General features: G+C 41.1%; 2 protein-coding genes across 3 annotated transcripts in view; one reads left to right on the top strand and one right to left on the bottom strand.

Annotated features, from left to right (window-relative positions):
* The first annotated feature begins 1,655 nt into the window (after positions 1-1,655).
* Positions 1,656-27,495, top strand: cntnap1 (contactin associated protein 1). Its single transcript, XM_062984678.1, has 24 exons — positions 1,656-1,865; positions 8,756-8,857; positions 8,932-9,125; positions 9,796-9,949; positions 10,163-10,366; positions 10,756-10,940; positions 11,240-11,392; positions 11,480-11,741; positions 12,515-12,664; positions 12,795-12,966; positions 14,314-14,420; positions 14,512-14,640; positions 15,556-15,759; positions 16,418-16,574; positions 17,518-17,645; positions 17,777-17,950; positions 18,138-18,356; positions 18,473-18,712; positions 19,981-20,223; positions 20,388-20,515; positions 21,417-21,510; positions 22,091-22,321; positions 22,431-22,475; positions 23,633-27,495. Exons 1-24 carry the CDS (start codon positions 1,793-1,795, stop codon positions 23,824-23,826), a joined length of 3,942 nt encoding a protein of 1,313 aa, XP_062840748.1. The 5' UTR covers positions 1,656-1,792; the 3' UTR covers positions 23,827-27,495.
* The window catches only part of ezh1 (enhancer of zeste 1 polycomb repressive complex 2 subunit), a 25,161-nt gene continuing 19,810 nt past the window's right edge, over positions 22,240-27,590 (bottom strand). Inside the window, exon 20 of one of the 2 annotated variants that reach the window (XM_062984683.1) lies at positions 22,240-22,327. In XM_062984683.1, coding sequence (XP_062840753.1) covers positions 22,276-22,327 — 52 coding nt within the window. In that variant the 3' untranslated portion in view covers positions 22,240-22,275. Of the gene's footprint in view, positions 22,328-23,664; positions 23,692-27,590 lie in introns of those variants that run through there. The other variant, XM_062984684.1, reaches the window with a different exon arrangement.

The raw sequence follows: 27,590 nt of genomic DNA, 5'->3' as shown, positions 1-27,590 counted from the left end.
TAAACCCCATGCAGGACCCGTCTCGTCCAGACTCGTGTCGTGCACCATGTCTGCCCTACAAACCCATTTTTAAACCCAAAGCTGTTTATGTGATGAAATCACACACAACACCACTACTAACCCCCATTAGCCTCCTCTTCACTTCATCTACCTGAAACACACTACTGATGCTCCTTATTTGTTGTGGACACATCTGACAGAAATGCAGCTGAATGCTCTGCTACAGCCAGGTGATTATTTAATAGCGCTGGTTTTATGATGATTCTTGGACTCTTGGACATTAACATAGAGCTGACCTGTCCATTGCAGCTTCAAAAGCCTCCACTGTTTTAGGCAAGCTTTCCATGCAATTTTGAAAAGTGTCTGTGGAAATGTGTGCCCAGACATGGTTTTGGATACATTTAATGATACCAACTTGATGTAGTGGGAGTATGTGGGAATGTTTTGCTGCTTCATTGGCCAGGCAAACTGCCATCACTAACAGAAGTAATAATTCTTCTGGTCATCAGTCTGTGATCTGGAGCTCAAGCACAGTTGGGTTATGCAACTAAACAATGGTTAAAATTACAGGGCAAGTCCATCTTCAAATGACTCTAAAGAACTAGGTTGTGATGTGACCAAATTACTTGAACCCTATTAAGATACTATGACAGGTCTTTAAACAGGCCTTTTATTTTTGAAAGCCTTCCAATATGGCTAAATTAAAGCAATTCTGCAAAAAATAGTGAACCCAAAACCCTTTATTGTAAACTATTTATTAGTTATCAGAAGGTTTGTTGATGTTTAGAGGGAAATGACTTTTTTCACATGTGTAATATAGGTGTATCTATATTGTTGTAATCTACAACTGTTTTGTGTTTTCTTTTTGTCATTTACTTTAGGAATCTGAAATATTTTGGTGGTACAAATATGCAAAATATAGAAATATTATATGGTAAAATAGAACTGTATACGATACTGTGAGAAATATAAGATCCAACAATGTATTTTGTTTATTTATTAGGATTTTAACGTCATGTTTTACACTTTTGGTTACATTCATGACAGGAACGGTAGTTTATCTTCACACAAGGTTCATCAGTTCACAAGGTTATATCGTGGACAATTTAGTGTCTCCAATTCACCTTACTTGCATGTTTTTGGACTGTGGGAGGAAACCAGAGCTCCCGGAGGAAACCCACGCAGACACGGGGAGAACATGCAAACTCCACACAGAAAGGACCCTCCAACAATGTATAATGGACCTTTGATGCGTTTAGGTTATAATACAATCCGTTTTGCAGAGTTAAAATATACAAACTTAGGGTACCACTGTCGACAAGAGAAGGGACATTTTAGAGCTTCCGGTTCTCATCCCATTACTCAGTTTATCCACCTATCAGATCATAAATAAGGCTTTCCCAAAAGAGTTAATGCTGTTAAAGCAGCAAACAGGCAACTGAATCCATAAGTTTAGTATTTGTAGGCTTTGGATGTTATATTTGAGTATTGCGTGTCCTTAAACTTTCCATGTAAGACAAAATGTGTTAATTATTTCCCTTCAAATTTTACCATACCGGAGTGAGTGCGCGCTCCCGCGGTCGCGCAGCATCAGCAGCACGGATCTGGTGCGCGTTCCCGCGGCCGGCCGGTGGAGCACCAGCAGCTTTGAGAGATAAAGTTGGTGAAAAAGCAGGAAGGGGAACTTAGACGCCAAGCTTTTGCTGCCCCGTTACCCAGGGTGGGGGCACGTTAATGGTCGAATCGGTAGGGCGAGGTGGGAATCTGACCCCGGTGCTGCGGAGAAACAAGGATGGACATCAGAAATTTGCGACTGTTCGGTCCTGGCCTCTTGTTCCTGTTCGCCCTGCATCACTGTTCAGCACGTAAGTCCTGTGTTTAATATTTTCGGAAACAGGTGCATGTGAGGTGTTGGTTTGCGCTGCTGGAATATTGAAGGGTTAAAGTGGGAGATTAAAGATGCGCATTTGAAGTCTTTCACGTTTGCACGGTTCATCATTAACGTGCAGAAATCAGGAATCAGTAAGTAATCGTTCTGAATGTTGCATCGAGTTGGTATGAAGACTGTGTGCGGGATGGGGGTGTGTGCTGTCAGGATTTTTGGATGTACATGTGAAGTACCAGAGCATCCTGCGGCATGCCACCTTTTCTGCATTGCAGTGCTTCCACCCGTCCGCTGGCAACTTTCCGCACATCCTGCACCGGACACAGTAAATGCTCCTTAATAGCCATTCGTATCTCACATTGAGGCGGAACAGAAAGCAAAATCATGATCGTTGTGATGTTCGGGTGTGAATGTGATATGATGCTTGTATTGATCAGTGGTTTTGGATGAGCGCCTGGCATCACCTGGACGAGCTGCTGCGTTTGCATGACGCGCAATGCAGAGAAATGCGCTCACAGCAAACTTTAACATCAACTGCACAATCAAACGGGTTAATGGTTGGAATCCCTAAAATGTGGCTGATCTAGAGCTGGTTTTGTGACTGCATTGTGATTTTAGCATATTAAACGAATACATGCGTGTGTACGTGCGTGACACATAGGTAAGGGTGGGGCGATATTTCACGTTGCAAATCGCGATACGATTTTGTAACCCTTCACATCACTCATAACCCTTCACATCACTCATAAAACTGTGATTATAAATGTGTATGTCCAAATTGAGGTGGCACGGTGGTGCAGTGGGTAGAGCTGTTGTCTCACAGTAAGAAGGGCCTGGGTTTGCATGTTCTCCCTGTGTCCACATGGGTTTCCTCACAGTGTGAGTGTGTGCCTTGCTGTGTACTGCTGACCTGTCCAAGGTGTTTCCTGCCCTTCTACAAATACATCAGACCCACCATGATCCTGACCAGAATCAAGCTGTGGTAAAACAGACAATACGATTTTCATGGTGTAAAAATGATTTATCACTATAGTAGGCCTAACTATGTTCCTCCTCTCTTTTGTCCAGACACAGTCATTGGTCCAGTTTGAGGGCATTTTGGATCAATTTCTGCTTAACAAATGTGACTGTAACCCTTCACATCACTCATAAAACTGTGATTATACATGTGTATGTCCAAATTGAGGTGACACGGTGGTGCAGTGGGTAGCGCTGTTGCCTCACAGTAAGAAGGGCCTGGGTTTGCATGTTCTCCCTGTGTCCACATGGGTTTCCTCCGGTGGCTCCGGTTTCCTCCCAAGTGCACAGACATACAGTCAGGGTAATTGGTGCTATTAAAAACTAACCTAAGTGTGAGTGTGTGCCTTGCTGTGTACTGCTGACCTGTCCAAGGTGTTTCCTGCCCTTCTACAAATAAATCAGACCCATCATGATCCTGACCAGAATCAAGCCGTGGTAACACAGACAATACGATTTTCGTGGTGTAAAAATGATTTAGCAGTATAGTAGGCCTAACTATGTTCCTCCTCTCTTTTGTCCAGACATTGGTTTAGTTTTTTCATGCAATTTACAGGCATTTTGGAGGAATTTCTGCTTAACAAAGTACCAAATGTGACTCTAACCCTTCACATCACTCATAAAACTGTGAGTTTAAATGTGTATGTCCAAATTAAGGTGGCACAGTGGCACAGTGGGTAGCGCTGTTGCCTCACAGTAAGAAGGACCTGGGTTTGATTCCTTTCTGTGTGGAGTTTGCATGTTCTCCCAGTGTCCACATGGGTTTCCTCCAGGTGCTTCAGTTTCCTCTCACAAGTCCAAAGACATGCAGTCAGGCTAATTGGTGCTACTAAAAACTAACCTAAGTGTGAGCCCTGTTGTGTACTGGAACCTATCGCCCAATGAATCAGACCCACTGTGATCATGATCAGGATTAAGCAGTGGTAAAACAGATAATAAATAAACACAAAATACAATTTTAAATAATCATTTTATTTATTCTGACTAACTGTCCCTGTGTGAAAACTACTACCCCCATAAACTTAAAATGACTGAACCTCAAACGTGCAGCTTTCTGTGTTTTGTCTTGATGCAGTGTAATAGAAAATCCATAATGAGTTTTAGAAGGATGAATGTGCATCAGAAAAATGACACCACACACACCCACTTTTCACGCTCAATTAAAACTGCTTAAATCTCACAAAAATGACCAGATCCAAAAATCGACCTGCTTTTAGTTTTGGTTTGTTGGGTGAAGGTGCTGCATTTATTAATTACTCTGTCAGAGAGAAAAGCCTGAGGGTTACGGTGGCCACTGAGGTGGTGATACTGTTTGGGAGGTAAGAGAGATGAAAACATGGCTAAGTGGTGACAGTGTGAATCAAAGCCAAGAAGTGCGTGTGTAAACAGCACCTGGCGGCTAGAAATTTGAGAAGTAGTGGTAGAGGTCAAGGGGCGATCGGGTGCAGCAGGTGGTTTTCGTTCTGCAGCTCTCAATAATATTGTTTTTACTTGGTCTGTTTGTTGGTTTAATACTGACTCTAACGTTCCAAACACAGGCGAGAATATTTTTAAATACACTAAACGGACAGACGTATGTGGTCATCCGTCTATGAGCTTGTTGGACGTCCCATTACAAAACTATGCAGTTAGCCTCTCTGTGCAGCTATTAGTGGTAGCCTAGTGGGTAGAGCTTTGGGCTATCAACCAGAAGATTGGACGTTCAAATCCAGGCTCTGCTATGCAGCCACTGTTGGGCCCTTGAGCAAGGCCCTAAACCTTGTCTACTCCAGGGGCGCCATACAATGGTTGACCCTGCACTCTGACCCCAGCTTCCAAACAAGGATATGCGAAGAAAGAATTTCATTGTACTGTACAACTGTATATGTATATATGACAAATAAAGTATATCTTCTTCTTCTTCTATTACAACCTCCAGTTGTATCTGATTTTTTATTTGATTACATTTATCTATTATTAATAGTGATTTGGTGTACCGCTTTATGCCATTATTACATCCTTGCATGTACATATTATGGATAGTTGGTATATAGTATGTGAATATAGTGTAATATATATTTCATATCATTCGCTATTGCACATCGCTCACTTCAATAATATTTGGAGCTGCTAATGTTTTTTTGCTAATTGCTAATGCCATTGCTATATTGCCTTGGTACTTGTACTTGTGCACGGGACACCTTACATTCCGGGATCCTCTATTACTACCTTATATGCACATACTCTCATTTGCACACTTATACATATGTCTGTCTATAAGTAAATGAAGCATTGCACCTTGCACACTTCTCCACTGGACTGACGTGTATATACTGCTTTATCCTACTTTCTAACTACTTGTATATATATCAATATTTTACATTTTTATTTCCTAAGTAGAGAACACTGAATCTCATCGTACTTGTACAACAACAATAAAGGTATTTGTATTCGTATTTAAGTGTTTACTCATGGTTTGAATTATGGGGGGTTAGGGGGGTCTGACCCTTCTCATTAATATTTGGACCCCCTAAAAAGAGGTAGAAACAACAGTTCAGTGGGTGGAGGGGGGTGGTTAGTTAGCTAAACTGCAACTTCAGGCAAAACTTAAAATCTAGTTGATGTTAGTGTTCATCAGTATACTATATGGTTGATAATCTAATTCAGATGCAATAAATTGTATTAAAGAAGCTAACTAGCCAGCTAACTTGACCCCCTTCCAAATGTCACTGTATAATTCCCACTCTGTGTACACTGAATGCATTTTAATGAGATGCTTTTAGCCTTGAACGCTAAGATACAGTACATATATTCCTGGTATAGTCATTACTCCCCAGACAGTTATTCATGTACATGTAAATAATTAGATATGCTGAATAGACTGAAACAGTAAACACACCTACTGCACCACAAGGCTCTGTTTAAATTATTCATAATCAGGTACCAGAACAATCCACAGCTGGACATGTAATGCAAGTACTGTATTTCCACTCTACCCATGAGACCTGACAGGGGAAATATTCTAATATATATAATACAAATCCATTGAATATATAAAGAAGCTTCTCTGTAACAGCAGGGATGCAGCTCATGTGTTATGCAGACACAGCAAAAGTGCTGCGTCAGCCTGGGCTGCTGGGGTCGGTGCTCGCTCGCTCATGCTCCGTCAGCACTGCATGAGATGAAGGATCTTTAATTCTCCTTCAGCTCAATGTTATTCAGACTGGCTCTGACGGTGGGAGCTGCATGAGGTACGAAGGCAGAATAGAGTCTGCATAAGAGAGAAAGAGATCAAGACGGGAGGGAGGGGTGTGAATAATTTTAGAAGCTGCGCCATGAAGACGACACCCTCCTGTGAACAGGGAAGGAGAGAATAAGGATCAGAGGAAGTGTACGATAGAGAGGGGTGGAATGGTGGCTTTCTCTGAATACTGGCTTCCTGCTAACAGTACAACCAGTGCTGGGCATTTCACTTAATGCTTTATTCTGGTCAAGGTCATGGTGCCAGCCTGAAACTCACTGTAAGGCAGGAATGCATCACAAACCCCACCCACACAATCAATATTATTGTATATAAACCAAGCTATCAGCTGGTCTCTCCATTTCACCTGGATTTACTAACCAAATAATTCTGGGGTTCCCTGGTCTTGTTATTATTGGTCACATTCACTTGGTCACATCATTAAATCATCAGCGTGACTTATTTATTTCTGTGGATTGTCTATGATTTAGTAGCACAAAGATGCCAAGCCTGGATGTAGAACACACACACACACACACACACACACACACACACACACACACACACACACTGTCCTTTTTCACTGCTGCTGCTGAAGGTCAAGCTTGTGCTACATTCCTACAAAAGGTATAAACACCCTATGGCAAAAGTATGTGAACACTAAACTTGTAATACTGAGTTCAGGTGTCGACCACATCTTTCGCTAATAGCTTTTTAAAATCAGTTAGATCAGTAAGATAAAATAAGTCCAGAAAAAAACCCTTCATTTGTTTTACATTTCAACATATTAAGCAGCATGTTGAAATCATCATATATTACTGTAGAACTGATGCACACACCTACAGCTATACACACTTCCACACAACTACACACATACCTACATCCATACACATTTAAACCTACACACACACACACACACACACACACACACACACACACACACACACTGTCCTTTTTCACTGCTGCTGCTGAAGGTCAAGCTTGTGCTACATTCCTACAAAAGGTATAAACACCCTATGGCAAAAGTATGTGAACACTAAACTTGTAATACTGAGTTCAGGTGTCGACCACATCTTTCGCTAATAGCTTTTTAAAATCAGTTAGATCAGTAAGATAAAATAAGTCCAGAAAAAAACCCTTCATTTGTTTTACATTTCAACATATTAAGCAGCATGTTGAAATCATCATATATTACTGTAGAACTGATGCACACACCTACAGCTATACACACTTCCACACAACTACACACATACCTACATCCATACACATTTAAACCTACACACACACACACACACACACACACACATTAAAACCTACACAAACACTAACACACACACACACACACACACACACACACAAACACTCATACACATTTAAACCTACTCTAAACTACACACACACACACACACACATTAAAACCTACACAAACACTAACACACACACACAAACACTCATACACATTTAAACCTACTCTAAACTACACACACACACACACACACACACACACATTAAAACCTACACAAACACTAACACACACACACAAACACTCATACACATTTAAACCTACTCTAAGCTACACACACACACACACACGTTGAAACCTACACAAACACTAAGACACACACACACACAAACACTCATACACATTTAAACCTACTCTAAACTACACACACACACACACACACACACACACACACACACACACATTAAAACCTACACAAACACTAACACACACACACAAACACTCATACACATTTAAACCTACTCTAAGCTACACACACACACCCACACATTGAAACCTACACAAACACTAAGACACATGCAAACATCCCTACACATTCAAGCCTACATACATCTACACACACCCAGCTTCCACTCCCACACTCACACACACAGTGAGTCTCTAAAAGAGGAGTTGATTAATGTCTGGATTGATCGTCCTCTATTAGTTTAAAGTGAAATGACAGACATTAGCATTCAGCCAGCATTACAGCAGAGTGCAGCTCACACAGCTTCAGCTCTCGCTCACATTCATGCACGTCTGACAGTCTTCTGCAGGACTGCATGGCTGCTGATGTTCTCCTGCTCTCGACTGCATTCTACAAACAAGCAGCATCTTTTTTATTTACAGGTGTTGCACATGTAGCTTGATCATTTAACATCATTTAGAATCGTAGCATGTAGAACTGAATCTAATCTAATACTCTGAATATATTATTATATTAGATTATCGAATAATATATTGATATGGAGGTTTGGTTTTAACACTGTTAGTCCAAAAGACCAAAAGTATGTGGACGCAAGCCTGAGCTAATTCCGATGTTCTGGACAGGCTTTTCTGAACATTGTTTCAACCCCACCCACTGCTAACATACTGTATGTTTCATATGCATTCATATGTCTAAAATGAATGGCAATAGTTTGGGGAAAGCCCTTTCCTTTTCAGGCATGTCTTCTGTGCTCAAAGATTCTGAAAATAAATATATAATGTTACCCAGTGTGGAACTGATTAAATATTTGTGTATTTTTATAGTGTCGGTAGTGAGTGTTTGATTTCTTGTTGTACGTTAGTCTTAATTATTAACGTCCTAATTTATTCTGATGATTAATGCCTCTCTTACTCTCTTTTATAGGACCGTGTTTAGATCCAATCATTTCTCCCCTCTATGCGTCCTCTTTTTGGGCATCTTCCAGATACAATTTTCTCTACTCTGCTCATTTTTCCAAACTTCATGGTAAGTTTCGGTTTTAAATGTATGTGTGAATCATGTCAACAAACGGTGTGTAAATAAGAGCTTTGTTTGTGCAGGGAGCAGCGGGTGGTCTCCAGCTCCTGGGGACACGCAGCCATGGCTTCAGATCAATTTGGGTAGGAAATATCGCATCATGGCCATCGCCACGCAGGGTACCTTCAACTCTTACGACTGGGTGACCAAATACACTTTACTCTATGGTGACCGGTTTGATGCCTGGACTCCTTACGTCATGAAAGGCGGCAACATGGTGTGTATGATTTGTGGGTGGAATACTTCAGAGGCTTGAACTTGTGGTCTTTGATGGTGCACAAATTTGGTATTGTTGTATGCCATCTGAAGGTCAAGAAATCAAATGATTTTGGTCTTTTGGAACTACTATAATGCACTATCATGCACATTTAACAGTGGCACTGAGATTTCTCTAGATTTCCTGAATCGGTTTACAATATTATATACTGAGGATATAAGGTAAAAGACCAAAATCATTTGAATTCTTGCAGTGACAGATGCTCTTTTTGTACTGATTGACCATTCTTCTACAAAGTTTGGCACAAAGTGGTGAGCCATGACCCTTCCTTGGTTTCAAAAACCAAGATCCTTCTTTAATTCCTCATCATGCCACCCTCACTTGTCATAAATGACAAATTATTGTAGAATGTAGAATGTTTCTTTGCAATATTTACCCTTTTTGCCCTCTTATTTACACATACATATGAGGCAGGGGTAGCTCACTGGTTAAGGAACATGGTCTTGTAGTCACTGCCAAGTTGCCACTGTTGGGACCCTGAACAAGGCCCCTAACCCCCATTTTTGCATTGTGTACAGCCATAATTGTAAGTCACTGTGGATAAAATCATCTGCCGAATGCTATAACTGTAAATGTACATATATTATGTACTTTCCTCCCTGCCTGATAGACATTGCCTGGGAACTGGAACTACTATCAAGTGAAGAGAAACGTCTTCCACTATGGTTTTACTGCCAAACACCTGCGCTTGCTGCCCATGGGCTGGAACACGGAGAACGGTGGAAAGATTGGTGTACGCCTCGAGGTCTATGGCTGTCCCTACGGTAAGAGGTGCCAATAAAAGGACCAAACGGTCTACACTGGAATTTCTAGTGTTGCTACGCAAATCAATTTACAGTTATAATCGATCGTCCAATCATATTTGTATTACTGACACATTCATGAACCCTCCTCACCCCTATACACACACACACACGACTTCCATATTCCAGCCCCTCCCAGTGCTTCTCATGGCCCCTCTGACCTCTTACCTCCAGACTCATACGTGATGCATCTCGAGGGCGACGACATGGTGGCGTACTCGTTCCCCGATGGGAGGTTGAGGACATTGCAGGACCACTACGCTTTAAACTTTAAGACCCTGGAAAAAGATGGTGTGCTGCTGTACAGCGAGGGTCTGCAGGGAGACTCGGTGCTGCTGGAGCTCAAAACCGGCCGACTCTACCTGCACATGAGTCTGGGTAAGACTGGGTACCTTCACTGGACTTGGGCAAACTGTAACAGTGCTATAAAATCCTGTTGGCTGTAAGTATTAATCTGTTAATAGAAATGTTGTAAATTATAGAAAATATCCGAGAAATTCACTAAAAGCCTCCACTGGCTGAACATACTATAGAGGTGGGCTATACTGCCTCATGAAATCAGTAATACACAATATGGCCTAAGGTATGTGGACGTCCCTACTAATTAATAACTAATGGGCCTTCAACGTTGTGGCAGTAGTTTGATAAAGGCTCTTTTCTTTTCTAGCATTACTGCATCCATGTGCACAAAACAGGGTTCACTGTGATATGTGTATATTAATAATCAGACAGATATAAGTAATCATGTCTGCTGGATGATCTCACAGGCTGCAGTACAGTCCATGACATAGACAGCATGACTACAGTGCGACTGGGAAACTTGCTGGACACACAGCACTGGCACTACGTCATCATCAAACGGCACGGTCGAGAGCTCAACTTCACACTGGACAGCCAGACAGAAAGTGTCATCCTCAACGGAGAGTTCAATTACCTGGACCTGGACAAAGAGGTGAGTCTTCTGGACATGAACATTACATACACTTGCAAAGGGACATAATTAAGGCCCTACCTAATTCACAATTCATTTGCGGTGAAATTTTAAATGTAAAGTTTGTGTTTAGTGATTTAACATTTCTCATTCGCATAGCAGTCAAGTCCTAGCAATCCTACGGCAATTCAGTTAGCAATCGCTTAGTCAAAACGATGCCAAGATGCCGAAATCTAAAGCAGCTAAAAACACGATTCAGGTAACCGAGTTGATGAGAAATTTGAACTGTAACACTCTGTTTTGGTCTGTTTAATCCTCAGATGTTCGTAGGTGGGGTAATTAAGAAAGATTCTCCTCACCTCCCAGGTAAGGTCAATTTCCGTGGCTGTCTGGAGAACATCTTCATCAATGGAGTCAATATTATTTACAAGACGCAGTACCAAGACACTGACATACAGCTTGCTCCCAAAAAGGTACATTTCAATACCAACTGTGCAGACTGATTCATTAGAATGATCATCTGTAGCTTAACTATATTCGTTTATTCCTGTCCTAATTAGAAGAAGATGCACTACACATGCCGAGACCTTCTCTGGAGACCCATGACCTTTGCGGGACCCAACAACTACCTCCAGGTGCCCGGGTTTTTCCGGAAGACCCGTCTGGCTGTGAAGTTTAAGTTCCGCTCATGGGACTACACGGGCTTGCTGATGTTCACCAGGTTTGCGGATGATCTGGGCTCTCTGGAGCTGGGACTGAGCGAGGGCCAGGTCAACGTTACCATAACACAGCCGGGGAACAAGAGACTCCGCTTCGCTGCAGGTAACACTCGTGCCTGCTTGTTGGGAATCGTCCAAAAAGCTTTTTAAGCAAAACATGTGAGAAAGCAGTCTATAAATAAGCAGTCTATAAATATGCCAGTCCATCACCACCATAGAGAAACTGATTTGTACCCGGTTGGATGCTCTACAGACAGAACTGGGCTGCCTACATCAGGCTGTGTTTTCTCTAGATAACCAAATTTATTGGTGTTAATGTGTTAGTGTTAGTGTTTAAAATTTAATGACGAACTCTAAAGCTTCCAACAAGTCACTCAAGTGTCTATAACGGTCAAATGGCAATTACAGAAGAACTATATGGCTAACATGACGTGGACAGCTAACCATGGGCTTGTTGTCCCCCCCCCCCCCCCCCCCCCTTCCTAAACAACGGGCATTAATATGAAGCTGCCCCCTTCTTTAACAACCTTTACTTGGTTGGAAAGGCTTGATACAAGATTTTGGAGTGTTTCCATGGGAATGTGTGCCCATTTAGTCCACAGAGCATTTGTTAGACCAGAAACTGAGAAGGTCTGGTTCACAGTAAATGTTCTAATTCATCCTAATGTGTTAAATGGGTTAAAGACCACTGAAGTTCTTCTATGTTAAACTTGTGAAACCATGTCTTCAATGGCCTTGCTTTCTGCAAAAGCTGCACATACACCAGTTACCTGTGGGTCTAAAACTCCCGAACTCAGTAATGAGAAGGGTTTTATACATACTTTTGGTTGTATAATGTAACTAAATTGTAATCTTTTTTCTCTTTCTATCTCCTAGGATATCGATTAAATGACGGGTATTGGCACACAGTAGATTTGGCTGCGAGAGATAACCTGCTGACCATCACCATTGATGAGGACGAGAGCTCTCCACTGAAAATCACCAACCCGTTTATGGTTCGGACTGGAAGTACCTACTTCTTTGGGGGTGGGTAACAGCTATGACACAGATTAAAAGACAAACTCATGCAGCATTGAATATAAATATTGAGAGAGTAGCAGCTAATGTTCATGATCGTACATGATTATATTGGGTTTTTATGTCTTGTTTTGCTCAGGTTGTCCGAAGACTAATAACACGGCACGCTGCGTAACCAAGCTGGCTCGCTTCCACGGCTGCATGCAGCAGATCTTTGTCGACGACGAGCCGGTGGACATCGACGTGATGCTGCAGAGGAAATGGGGCCGATACACCGAACTACTGCTGGGAACCTGTGGAATCACTGACAGGTGAGTGAGTCAAATCTCGCTCTTTTACACAAACACACACACCCACACACACACACACACACACACACAATCCCTTATTGTGTAGGGGTCTTTGTTTTATTATAAATTATAGAAAGAATAAATCATGTCCTGGCTGGTATGTTGCTGTGAATTAAGGCATTTGTGGATTTGCAGTTATAGGAAGGTTGCAATGGCAACATATAAAAGAGATGTGCTGCGATAGGTTAAGATGGAGGAAGACTGTATGCAAGACAGAAGAGTTGGGTTTTAAGATTGGATTTAAATGAGGACAGTGAGTTTGATATGAGCTGAATATGAGAAGGAAGAGAGTTCCAGAGGCGTGGAGCAAGTCTGGAAAATGCTCGATTACTTAAGTTATGGAGGTTAGAGGAGGGAATGGTAAGTAGACCAGTGAGAAGTAAGGGCAGCTGAATTCTGAACCATCTGCAGTTTATAAAGTAGAGAAGAGCTGATGCCTGCAGGAAGAGATTACAATAATCTAAACGGCTAGAAATGAAAGCATGGATTAGTGCTTCAGCAGCAGACTGGGAAAGACATGGGCGGATTTTAGCTATATTGCGTAAGTGAAAGAAAGAGGTAGAGCCGCTCTAGTATTGTTTTGGCTGTATGCTTTGGGTCAAGTGAACTGTAGCCCCACTTTATCCTTGGTACTATACAACCCCACCCAGTAGTCAGAATTACATACAGGATCAGTACTATTCCCAGCATACACTGCAGTGTTTATAACACTGTCTGGAGCTCCGTTTCTCAAGCAGACATGCAAATACCCCTGTGGCTGTTTTTGAAGCCCTGCGATATTACAAAACCGTGTGTCTTGGTTCTGAGCTGAATCTGTCTAAATCTGAGCTGCTGTTTTATATCAGTGAGCCGTAATAATGCAGGTAATAAGGTCCATCACTCAGGAGTGAAGCTGTAGGTGCTGCACAGTGGCTCACACAGCAGATTTATTTACTCATAAGCCCCGGTCAGTAAGCTCAAGTTCTCTGTTCTTGATTTTATGAGCTTTGTATGTACGTGTAAGACATCAGCTTATACAAACACATTATTTATTTAAATAAACTGCATCCATGACTGTGTTTGACATAAAAAACCTGAACTGATGAATCTTGTGTAACCAGTAACTGCCGTTCTTGTCATGAATGTAACCATGTGTGTAAAACATGACGGTAAAATCCTAATAAAATAATAAATAACATACCTGTATAAAATCTTATTACCTTGGTCCCTGGTTCTGAAAGGTTTATCCTTCTTGTATTATTCTATTCTCACTACAGTAGATCTGCATCATCCAGACAGGTGAATTAAAATTTGGTGTTTCTCATTCAGGTGCTCTCCAAATCCATGTGAACACGAGGGCAGGTGTATTCAATCCTGGAACGACTTCCTGTGCATTTGCAACAACACGGGCTACAAAGGGGAAGTGTGTCACAACTGTAAGTGTCGTGTTTGGAGACGATCCTGCTGAACGATTGCATCTGGGTGTGTTTGTTTCATCTTACGAACCTGTCCTCCTTTTCTTCTCAGCCGTCTACAGGGAGTCGTGCGAGGCGTACAGACTGAACGGGAAGTACTGGTCAGGAAATTACACCATCGACCCAGACCTGAGCGGCCCACTGAGACCCTTCACCGTCTACTGCAAGATGTCCATGACATGTAGGAGATTTACATCACATCACACGTCTTTGTTTAACCTCGCGTTACGTCACGTTTACTAATCATACGTAACCTCACGTTTCTTCTTCTTACCTCGTGACAGTAAGAACAGGCTAGTATCACTTTAAATCACTTTTATTGCACTTATGAACCCAAGAACATCTAACAAACAGTGAAGTATGCTGGTGGGAGCATCATGATATAGCAAACTGCACTGCAGACTTTTCTGGGACGTCTCATATCATCCATAGAGTTATAGCTAAAAAGTTGGTTTACAAGATGTAACGTAAGCCTCCACAAGGGGGCATTCATGTACAAGTTGATTTTGTTTTTAGGTGCCTTTTAGGTCTCTATTTCTTAGCTTAAAGGAAAAACCCTGATCTGAAACCCTGTTTTTGTATTTTATTTATGCATTTCATCCCCTTTTCTCCCAGTTTAGCTTAGCTGATTAATCTTCCGCTGCTGGGGACACCGATCGCATCCGAGAAGGGTATATTTGCCTGATACACACTCCCTCCAACGTCTGTGCAGTTCACCGATCCCTTGTTATTCACCCATACCTCAGTAGATTAGCACGTGAGGTCAGTCTCATGCCTGGAGAGTCACGCATTGATCTCCACGTTCCTCATCTTCTGTACAGGCACCTCGGGCTACTAACCAGGGTCTTTATATGGTGTTAAAGACCCCACCCACTATTGAACTCAGGGAGTTCAGAATCCCAGCGCTGGTGTGCTAGTGGAATATCCCGCTGCGCCACCAGGATGCTCCTAAAACACAAAATGCTCCTAAAATAACAATAATAACAAATTGTTATTAATATATTTATATTTGTGTAATTAGGTCCTTGTTCATCTCCATTATTTCCATTTATCTGTAACAGGATCTAGATTTTGTCTCCTATCTACTTTCTACCAGTGAACAAATCCTGGACGATTATTGAACACAACCGCATGGACAGGACCAAAGTGACCGGCTCCAGCGTGGATCAGCCTTATATAGCGAACGTCAAGTATGTGAACGCGTCGTGGGATGAAGTGACGGCTGTGGCTAATATGTCACTGTACTGTGAACAGTGGCTCGAGTTCTCCTGCTACAAGTCGCGCCTTCTGAACACGCCGCGTGAGTATCAGAATATCATTACAATCACAACCATACATGCTTAAAGATTTAAACCATGTGCATTTAACAACAGCATTCACTTTTGTGGGAGGGGCTTTCTATAGATTATGGAACATTACTGCAGGAATTCTCTAGTATTCAGGCATTAATTGTTAATAAATTTGCTGGCCGTCCTCTTCCTCTTTTACCTTCAGCTCTTCCATGCAACCATATTTTTTAATGAACTGGTGGTTCTCATAATGTGTCCAAATAAAAAAAAGAGCTTTAGTTTGGTCGCCTGGGCCGTGATCGAGAGGTCAGGTTTCATTTGGTGGGGGTTGTCCGAGTCTTTACCAGACATTTATTTATTTCTTAATTGTCCAGCTTTCACATTAATAAAAAACACAGAAAAGACTCTAGTCTGGACCGAGTCCCATCCTTGTTTGGAGGGAGAAATATTTACATCTAAATATCATTTCCAGTTCCTTAATATATGATATGCCCAGTGCAAATCTTGTATTTCGACTGCTGGATTCTTTGCTTTTAATAATGAATCCAAATAGGTGAAAGCTGTTCTCTGCAACATCTTCTCTATCGATGGTAGAGTCTTTCTTTTTGTCATGCGATAATAATAATAATAATAATAATTCACCCTACTACATTTTGTTTTCCATTTTAGATGGAAGACCTTACACTTACTGGATTGGTCGTCACAATCAGAGTCATGAATACTGGGGAGGATCTTTCCCGGAGAGCGGCAAGTGTGGCTGTGCCATTAATCAAACCTGCACCGACTCCAAGTTCTGGTGCAACTGTGATGCAGACTACCGTCAGTGGTGAGAAAAAAACATGATAGGGCATGAATTAGCTTATCATACATTAATATTAATATAAAAATACCAAATAAAGGAAACCTGAAATACAGACACAATAATAACAGTATACAAAGAAATTGCAGTGTATGGAACATGGGTTGCCACCGGAGGCTCCCTGACAAAGCACTTAGATTGTTGACGTTAGATGAAACATTTCAGGATACAGGAATTTAAATGCCCCAAAAGAATCGTGGCAACAAAACAACAACAACAACAACAACACCTCTGTAAACCAGCCTGAACAAAACTGTATACTATGACCTTCACAAAGCTAAAATAAATGGCGTGACTGGCATTCAGAAATCCTTTACAATAATGATCTGAATGACTGAAGATGCTTAACTGGGTGTATAGAGACAAGACTTTCTGACAATGTAAATATATTGCAGGATGATAAATCCAGTATGAATGGTAGTGGGAGCTCAGTGGTTCAAGAAAAGTAATCAGAAGGGTGTTGGTACAAATCTCACCACTGCCAAGTTGCCACTGTTGTGTCTGTGAGCAAGATCCTTAACCCTCAATTGCTCAGATCGTATAGATTCATAATAAAAAATCACTTTGGATAAAAGCGTCTGCTAAATGTCACTAATATATTCGTAGCTATGCTACTTCTGTGGCTTCCTCAGTCACTGGATTTAAATATGAATGCACCTTCATTATAAGTTCTGGAGCACAGACTGCAAGTAAATCTCTTCCTCCTACAGATCTGACAAGCATCTGTTATTCTGTTATTTTCTCTAACATCAGGTCACTGTAGCAGCTTATAGAGCATTAAATAGAAATATGACGTTACTGGAATGAGACACACTTCAGCAAAGCCTGATGTACGTTGTGTATATGATAATGTGAATTTAAAAGGGCTTGAAGGTCAGTAAACACCATTACCCGACCGTCTATTACACAGGTACACAGATAAGGGCTATCTGATGTTCCGGGACCATCTGCCTGTCAGGAGGGTGGTGATTGGTGACACTAATCGTACCGGCTCAGAGGCCCAGTTCAGCCTGGGACCACTGCGCTGTTTGGGAGACCGTAAGTTGTCGAACAGTCCTACCTGTTATTAAACCATGCTGCCCATGTCCACATACATTTGGCCAACCTGTCAACTATATTTCATTGCTTGTTTCTGTAAATGAAATTGTTGTTGTGCTTTGCTACTACAGAGGGCGTCTGGAACACGGTCGCCATCACTAAGCCCACCTACATGACCTTCCCCACCTTCAAACCTGGAACCAGCGCTGACATCACCTTCCACTTCAGGACCTACCGCACCAACGGCGTCTTTCTGGAGAATTCCGACGATCATCTGAGAAACTTCATCAGGATTGAGCTTAACTGTGAGTATCAGTTGGTCAGGGTCGCAGTGGGCCCAGCATCGCCTGGGAGAAGCACATTCTGAGCCCGAGTGCCCATGCACACACACACCCACATAATAATGTTATTGTTTTATTAGTAATATCGGTGGTTTTATTATTATTATTATTATTATTAGCATAACATTACTTATTTCTCCTTCTCACTCAGCCACCACCGAGGTCATCTTCATCTTCATGGTCGGTGACGGGATTCGGAATGTGACTCTCCGCACTACAAAACCTCTCAATGACAACGAGTGGCACTACGTCGAGGCCGAGATCAATGTCAAAATGGCCCGGCTCAAAGTGGACTACTTTCCTCCTGCTATCCACAAGTTCCCTGGTCAAACCTACATCACCATGCAGTTCACTCAACCCCTGCTCGTAGGTACGGACACAGTTCAGGATACTTTCACTCAGAAACAATCAGTTTTTCAGTATTTCCTAGAATTAATGCACTTTAGTTTGTAATTGATTCACTTTTCCGTGCCGCTCTGTGTGCAGGCGCAGCCAATCACACTTTGCGACCGTTCCTGGGTTGTATCCGCGGTTTGCGGTTGAACGGCGTAGCCCTGGATCTGGAGGGGAAGGTGGACGAGCGGACTGGGATCAGGAGGAACTGTACTGGAGCGTGTCTCAATGCCTCAATACCCTGCAGAAACGGAGGCCAGTGCATCGATGGATACGCGTCGTACTCCTGTGACTGCAACAACACCGCCTTTGATGGTTATTACTGCCATTTAGGTGAGTACAAGCACCCGGACCGCTCCACCTGGGAATCAAGCCCAGGACCTTCTTGCTGTGAGGCAACAGTGTTACCCGCTGAACCACCGTGCCACCCAGGAGGATGGTTAGAATGGCAGTAATATTCCAAGGGTAACATTTAAAGAAGAAGCTGCTGTAACTTTGCAAATGCCCCCCTGTGGGATAATAAATATTATCCTATCCTATCCTATCCTATCCTACCCTATCCTACCCTACCCTACCCTACCCTACCCTACCCTACCCTACCCTACCCTACCCTACCCTACGCCTGTCCTATCCTACCCTACGCCTATCCTAGTCTATCATATCCTACTCTACCATACCCTACGCCTATCCTACCCTACCCTAATCCTATCCTACCCTACGCCTATCCTACCCTACCCTATCCCTATCCTACCCTATGCCTTTCCTATCCTATCCTATCCTACACCTATCCTATCCTACCCTACCCTGTGCCTATCCTACCCTACCCTACCCTACGCCTATCCTACCCTACGCCTATCCTACCCTACCCTATCCCTATCCTACCCTATGCCTTTCCTATCCTATCCTATCCTACACCTATCCTATCCTACCCTACCCTGTGCCTATCCTACCCTACCCTACCCTGTGCCTATCCTACCCTACCCTACCCTACGCCTACCCTACCCTACGCCTATCCTACCCTACGCCTATCCTACCCTACCCTATCCTATCCTACCCTATGCCTATCCTATCCTATCCTATCCTATCCTATCCTATCCTATCCTATCCTTCCTTACGCCTACCCTACCCTACCCTACCCTACGCCTACCCTACCCTACGCCTATCCTACCCTACGCCTATCCTACCCTACCCTATCCTATCCTACCCTATGCCTATCCTATCCTATCCTATCCTATCCTATCCTATCCTATCCTATCCTATCCTATCCTATCCTATCCTATCCTATCCTATCCTATCCTATCCTATCCTATCCTATCCTATCCTATCCTATCCTATCCTATCCTATCCTATCCTATCCTATCCTATCCTATCCTATCCTGGTACTGTTGTTAGCAAAAGGAAGTTACACAGGGTTTATTTTATACTGAATTGTCAGTGTGAGATGGAGTTAATTAAAATCAAGATAATGTTCTTGTCGGGTTTTTGGCTGAAGAAGCTGAGTGAATAATCTGAAAGCCTCTGTGATTGAATTTGTTCTATAACTGATACATTTACTACAATTAGCAGTACAATTACGAACCTCTCTCTGTTTCCTCTCTCAGATATTGGAGCGTACTTTGACGTGGGCGCTTGGCTGCGCTACGACATCCGCAAAGAGCCGATTTCAGAGGACGCCTGGTGGGCTCATTTCTGGATAGAACCTCACTGGCACCACTTTATGCTGGGTTACAACACCACTACTGATGATATCGAATTCAGCTTCAGCACCCATAACACCCCTGCTGTGCTGCTTTATATCAGCTCATTTCACCGAGACTACATTGCCGTACTGCTTCAGAAAGATGGTACACACACACACACACACACACACACACACACCTTCACCATCACTGCTAAGTGTTGCATAAAATCTTTTTTTATTAGTGACATCGGTAACCTAAAGCTTAGCCTGCATTAATCTGACAAATAACCAGTCGTGCCGTCACTGATGATGTCTCTTTCTGTCCAGGTACGGTGTCTCTGAGGTATCGACTGGGTGTAATAACACACAAAATTCAGCTGACCAATAGAAACCTGGCTGACGGCTTTCCTCACTTTGTCAACATTACCAGACATAACTACACAGTATGGACGCAGGTATGATGCACCTCCAAGATCCGCTAGTAGAAGTGGGATAGTTTTAATAATGACTTTGAAATTGTATATTGTAAATACAGAGTACATAGTGGTGATGTAGAACCCAATAGAAATAGATGGGCTCCTGATGGGCAGTGATTGTTCTTGGGGCATGTTAGGGGCTAAACACAAACATGATTTTCAAGTCCTAACATGGCAAACCAGGCAGATGATGGAGACCAAACTTCAACATCAACTGTCAGAGACAAAAACAGTGTAGAAATAAACACAAGATGTTTAAACATAAATGTTACGAAGAGTCTTAAGAATTCACATAGAGATTTAACCAGATAACTGCAGTACAAATGCACTCTTCACCAGTCAGCACTAAACACCACTACTCAAGTAATTCATTTGGTAGAATTTACATCTTACTACAAGGGAAACCTGATCAAGTGTCTGAGCAGCTGAAGATCTGGATTCCAAATGGGACTGTATGTGTATGTTTTATGATTAAAAATAATCACAGGCTCTCAAATTTTACCAAGTCGCTATCCCTAGATGAAGGTTTTCATAATGAATAAGGTCAGAACAGCAGGTCCAGTTACAGTAGTTTTAATGCATTTACTTGACGTTGAGGTGAATCTTCCTACTTTTCAGTATGATTTCATGTTCAGACTGTGGAAGGTTAAGACCTAAGAAAATGAACTATAAAATATAACTAGTGTATACATTGTTTAATTGTTTATGGCTGTCCCTATAATGTTAAATTATATAGCTGAACCATTTACTCTAACTGTAGCATCAGGCTGTGGTTCAGCTTTAAATGTGAGGGTAGAAGCAAATGCTGTAATGTATTAAATACCATGATAATAAAAATGAGTGCTAATGAGTGTTATTTTAATATGTATGTATGTTCCAGGTGGATTACATGGAGCCGTGGGTAGAGAGGTTAACACCTGGGGAGATTCCCAGATTCGATTCACCTAAGAGCATCTTTCTGGGCCGAGTCATGGGTAAAAACAGACTACTGTATTTTAACTCTTGAAATGTTAAATTTGGATGTAGCTTAGTAGTTTGGATCAAAATGTTCAATCTCTGGTAGAAAGTGTTATTGGTGGCATTTAGTAATGTGGGTTAAACACACAGTCATTAGTATAAGTAGTACTTAAGGTTAATATAGCTTGGATATAAAGGTTAATAGAAATGAATGTCTGACTTATACACTTAGAATAATTTTTAATTGGGTTTCTAAACAGTAAAAACAAAGCCTCACCTGGTCTCTGATAAATCTAACCTATATACATTGTGTCTACAACACTTAAGCAATGAACCCATCACACTCAATACATTATTTAAGCATTTGTACCTGAAATTATATAAACAAATCCGATTTTGCTTTAAGTTTGAATGATCATTTATTTTATGTCATTAATTGTATACACCTGTTTGCAATGAAAGACCTAAACTCAATAATTAGGACATCACTTTTGATGATCACAATCCATAATCAGTCTACAACAATGATCTGAAGCTCTTTAGTTTGCTTATCCGTGGTGTTCATGACGCTGATGCTGATCTCTGCTTGTTTCTCAGAGGTCGGAGATATCGATTACGATATTAAGTGGCACAACAGTCCGGGTCTGATGGGTTGTATCTCAGGGGTCCGTTACAACATCTTCGCCCCTCTGAAAGCGTATTTCCGGCCCAACGTAACCAATCCACCCGTCACCACCCAGGGCTTTGTGGTGGAGTCCAACTGTGGTGCGATTCCTCCGGTATTAGGATACGTCCCCTGGGAGGATGACCCCTGGTTCACCGGCCTGTGTAAGACTACATCACTGACATCAGTTTACTTGTAAATATAATATACACACAAATGTAAATGATGTATACAAAGTATTTCTAATACTAGTACTATTTCTTTCTTTTTTAGTCTTTTATTATATTCATGATGACGTGACGCCACCCTGGATGACATGTAAGTGCCCACTGACAGTTCAGCCATGTGATCAGTTGTTCATTATTTATTCAGACTTCTATTCAGACTTCTCTAACGTGTATGTATAATGATGTGGCTTTCATTTACCCAGGACCACCACAGGTTCATGTTTAAAGCGTCAGCCAATAATGCTGTTGCATTGTAACCATGTAAATAAGCATTTACACTAATACAAACCAGATCAATATGATATTGTATCTATAATAGAATTCTGTGGGTATAAGGAACTAGACAGTTACATAAAGTACATAACACTGTGTTTCTGTGTTAGCATAACTAACACTGTGCTATTTTTTACAGTCAAATTTCAAAGTTTCATCCTCCTAGCTGCTAATAAGTAGTGATGCGCCGATCCACAGTTTTTCAGTTCCGATCCGATTCCGATACACAACTGCCGATACCGATACTGATACCAACACTAACTCCTGTTACTCTTTAATGTGAAACTTCTGCAGGTGCTTGATTAAATCGTGTATAATAGGTTTATACGATGAAACCTCACTTCCACCCCTTGACACGCTAGCTTTGTACACATTGCAAGTAGCTGTTTTGCTTTTCTGCGTTTCCAGACTAAAATATTTCCATATAAAGGACATTTTAGTAAAATAAGCAGCTAATGTTATTTTCCCCCGTTACTGACTGAAGTTGTCACGGGTTCATGGTAAGATGTGTAATGGAACTTGGATCGGTGACGTGCCTCATGTTACAATATGTTAAGTTACGGCGGGTTTATGGTCCAGCACAGGATGCAGACTGGAATTTGGATCGGTAAGTAGATCGGCCCGTCCATCAGATATCTGTATATGACATCAATATGGGCCCATCTCTACTAATAAGCCCCAATTTTCTCATCTCCTGATGCAGTATAGCCCATCAAGAAATAATTTTGTTTGTTTAATATGACTGCTCACTTGATTAAGCATTTATGTCTAGTTTAAAAAAATTTTATGGGACACCTGAGCGTTTAGTGTTAGTTATAGGCTAGTGTGTATAAATAAAATCCCGACCATCTTATTAATCTGCTTTACTGGTTGGGCCTTGTTCATAATTTTAAAGTTTGTTAATATAAATAAACGATTAATATTGCTGTTCGTGTGTGTGTGTGTGTGTGTGTGTGTGTGTGTGTGTGTTTCCAGTGATCGTCACCATTTCTCTGATGCTGCTCTTCCTCATCCTGTACGGTCTATACATCTACCTGTACAGATACAAGGGCAGCTATATAACCAACGAGCCCAAAAACTTAGAGTCACCCAGCTCTTCACGACCTCTGACCGGAACGCTGGAGAAAAAGAACCTACCGGAAATTCAGGAGGAGGCGATGGGTGAATAAAACTGTCTATGGGTAACAGGGTCTGAGGGGTTTGGTGGGACAAAAGGTGGAGGTGGAGGATACGGGTGGCGTTTCAACCACAGAGCGTGTTTATATTTTTGTCTCTATATATTTCTTTGTTTGCCCCCTTTGTAAAATATTTGGGTGAGGATGGGATCTGGTGCTTCTGGTACTTTTTGACGGGGTAATCATGACAATTTACAGGGTTTAGAGCCTGAACAATCTTCTTAATGGAGAACAGTCACATTTGATTCTATCGATTATAACAGTTCAACAAACATTTGCAAGAATGACCCAGAGAAAACTGGACCAATGACATCACTGTGTCTGTATGATTTAGGGGAAAGCAGTCTTCCAAAAACGTTGTAGTGGCATAGGCTATGAGGTCCGGTCTGGTTAACACAGACCCAGTGATGTCATTGGTCCAGTTTGCTCTGGTATTACACAAAAACAAATGTGACAGTTCCCCTTAAAACCAATCTGTGTCCCATAATGCACTGCTGGCTAGCTAAAGTGCCTCAGGAATGAAAATAGAGCCAACAGAATGTGATACACAATGTGATACACAGTGATACACTCTAAAACATTTATGTACATGTTAACATTGTTTTTATTTCTAGTAAGCTAAAGTCAATATTGTAAATGCAGATTAGCAGGTATTTTATGATTGTAGAGCTCTGATTGCGCTAATTTAAGACTATCATATACAAAAGTATTGTTAATGTTGCTCGGGTGCTCTAACATGCTACTCCATCACTATTGAGATCCGAGTTTGAATCTAGGCTGTGCTGTTGACTAGGCTGTGCTGGGTGCCTAAACAGACATGATTGGCTGAGCTTATGCTTAGTGATGGTTAAAGGGATTCCTCATTACTGCTGAGATGGGGAATAATGGAGAGCAGTGCATGACTCTCACTGGTCTCTGGTAGGTGAAAAAGAAGCAGCTGCACAAGTGTCAAAGGGGAGGTTTGTTAGGTACGACCCTCCTTAGTCAGGGTAAGGGACTTTAGTATGAAGAATAGTTACAGGATAAGACAAGATACGACTAGATTGGGAGAACAAAGGAAAAATGCATAAATAGGATAGAAAAGTAGTGTACATCCACCTGTCTGACACAAAATCAATGCCTATTTTTAAATATGGAGAGAAGCCACTCTGTTACTAGTCATTTACTGATTAGCACTGAGATTCTGCTACTTCTTCAAATCTTCCTGATTATTTATTCAGCCCCATAAAAAGTCTAAGAGCAAAGCACTGTATGTTGTACTTCAGTTTGCCTTGACCTAGGGTTACTGTTCCTGTTACTGTTTCTACTCGAACGAATCTACAGCAGGGTACAAAAGTATGAGTACACTCAAAAACTGTGTTTTTTTTATTTTGCTTTTAATCCGGATGTCAAAAACATATGTTACTCTGTTGATCACTGTTACTGCAAAAATATTAACTATTTAGATAAAATAGACAAGTTTTAATTGTTTGAGAAATCCCTGGACAAAATTAGACTGTTACCAGCCGCCTGATGCCCCTAAAATAGCCAGGAGGATCTTGTTTTAAACAATTTAGTCATTTATGTAAGCCACAATTGTTGCCTCCTAAATGGTTTAGCTTCTGCATATCTATCTCACTGATCTCCTGAAGCAGTATAGCCCATCTCGAGCAGTTATTTCATCCAGTGGGTAACTGCATTTCTCTATACTCTGTAGACGTGTTCAAGTTATATAATCGTCCAGCCTCATTGCCTGATCCTCCTAATGCAACTGGGGCTGAACAGAAGTGAATTCCTGCAGTTACAATCTACAGTAGTTCACGTACTTACATACGGCTAAAAACGAAATGATCGTGTGTCCTGGTAGTAAAACAACCTAAAAGTGAAGAGCTTTTTTACTTCTGTATTTATACACAGGGTGCTTGTACTGAGGTGCTAGACAAGACAAGGGAGAAATTTTATTAACTATTAACTATGAATATTTACATAAATCCCTTGATCCAGATCATTTAGCTGAAATGTTTAATCTAAAATGATGTTAAACATAAACAACAGTGAGGTGTCTGAATGGGTAAAACCCACGAAAACATAAATCACAATTACGTTGGTCAGTGAAAACGTTTAAACCTTTTATACTCCTCCTATTACACTATAACATTACTGTTAACAATAAAAATGTACGTTTCAATGATCAACACACCAAACCTAAACCATTTACAGCTTTCCCCTCTAACGTTGCACTAGTTTTTCATTTGCATTAAAAAAAAAAAAAAAAAAAAAATCGCTGTTGCTGCTAGCATTGCTTTCTAGCTGCTTTTAATAGAGATATAACCAAAGTTTAGAGTCTTTCATCACCATCCGAACCCTCCACAGAGGTCTCACTAGGAGCAATGCTTAAAAATAAAGTAGAGATGTGAAAGCTATGCATCCTGCATGAAAACAGCACTTTCCATTAAAATGCAATAAGATAAAAAAGAATCAGCTGCTTCCAATGCTAGTCTCATTGCGTCTGACGTCCTGTTCTGGCTGTTTGATATAATATCCACGTGTAGATGTATAGACGAATGTGTATATGGTCGTTTTTTATTCATCAGATTTGTATTAAAATAGAAATGGGAACTATTTTAATAAGGATGAGTGTAGAACGAGTTTATTGTTGACAGCAATGACTTTTCCTCATTAGTCCTGGTTTATTCTCCTGTCTTCACTCACTCAAGATTAAACAGACTGGACGGTAGTAAATGAGTCAATTTCCTGTTTGTGTGAACGATACAGTTTGATTTTATAAGTTCTGATAATGATTGTCAGCATCAGGGCTCAAACGCTGGACGGGAATCACATGTACAATGTTCGTCTTTCAATCCACTGTGACATTGAATTCATTTCATGTGAACACTGGACACAATCCACAATATATGGCCGAAATTATGTGGACACACCTTTAAATGATTAGGTTTGGGTGTTTCAGCCACACCTGTTTCAAATAGCGTGTACAATTATTCATGTACATGAGTTATATGCTTCTTGCAAAGAGCAAAGAGCCATGACCTTAACAGCTTAGGGATAAATTGGAATATCAACTGCAAGCCAGGCCTCCTTAACCAACATCATAGCTGACTTTACAGGTGTTTGGTTTTTTTTTTTTTTACTAAAGGGGTGATAAATACCCACAGACACAGCCCAAAATCTTGTGGAAAGCCATCCCAGAAACAATGTTTTGATTGATTTTATTTGATTGATATATTTAGGCTTTATATTAAAAAAAGACAAAAATCAGTTTTTAATCAGTTTTGATTGATTTTAAGTCAGTATCAGGTATTAGGTGTACTAGCCCACTTTGGGATGCTTTGGTAGCTTGAGAGATGATTTGGAATATCACCAACTGATCCGCCTTTGTCATTTCAGAGTAATCAGAATGTTATCTGATGTTATTTGAAGGTTCTTAATTGAATTGTGTAGAAAATGGTAAATATTACAATGTACAATGATTTTTATTATCTTACCTGAGCGCTTATAAAATAGTCTTAGATCATGGACTTACTTACAGTCCCAGTTCAGTCAGGACTGGGTGAAATGTTTCCATCATTCGAAATGTTCACTGATGTTTTTGTAACATCATCGTACCACCATGACTGTATAGAACACAAAGCCAAACTGACACTTCAATAAAGGAAGCTTGAAAGATGATGTCTCTGTTTTAAATGACTTTAAATGAAGATTTAAAGCTTAATAAAAAAATAATGTCTTTATTGTTCTAAATACATAAGATGTGTGCAGTA

This window comes from Trichomycterus rosablanca, chromosome 22, assembly GCF_030014385.1.
Source record: "Trichomycterus rosablanca isolate fTriRos1 chromosome 22, fTriRos1.hap1, whole genome shotgun sequence".
Classification (NCBI taxonomy): domain Eukaryota; kingdom Metazoa; phylum Chordata; class Actinopteri; order Siluriformes; family Trichomycteridae; genus Trichomycterus; species Trichomycterus rosablanca.
This window is presented reverse-complemented; position numbering and strand designations above follow the sequence as displayed.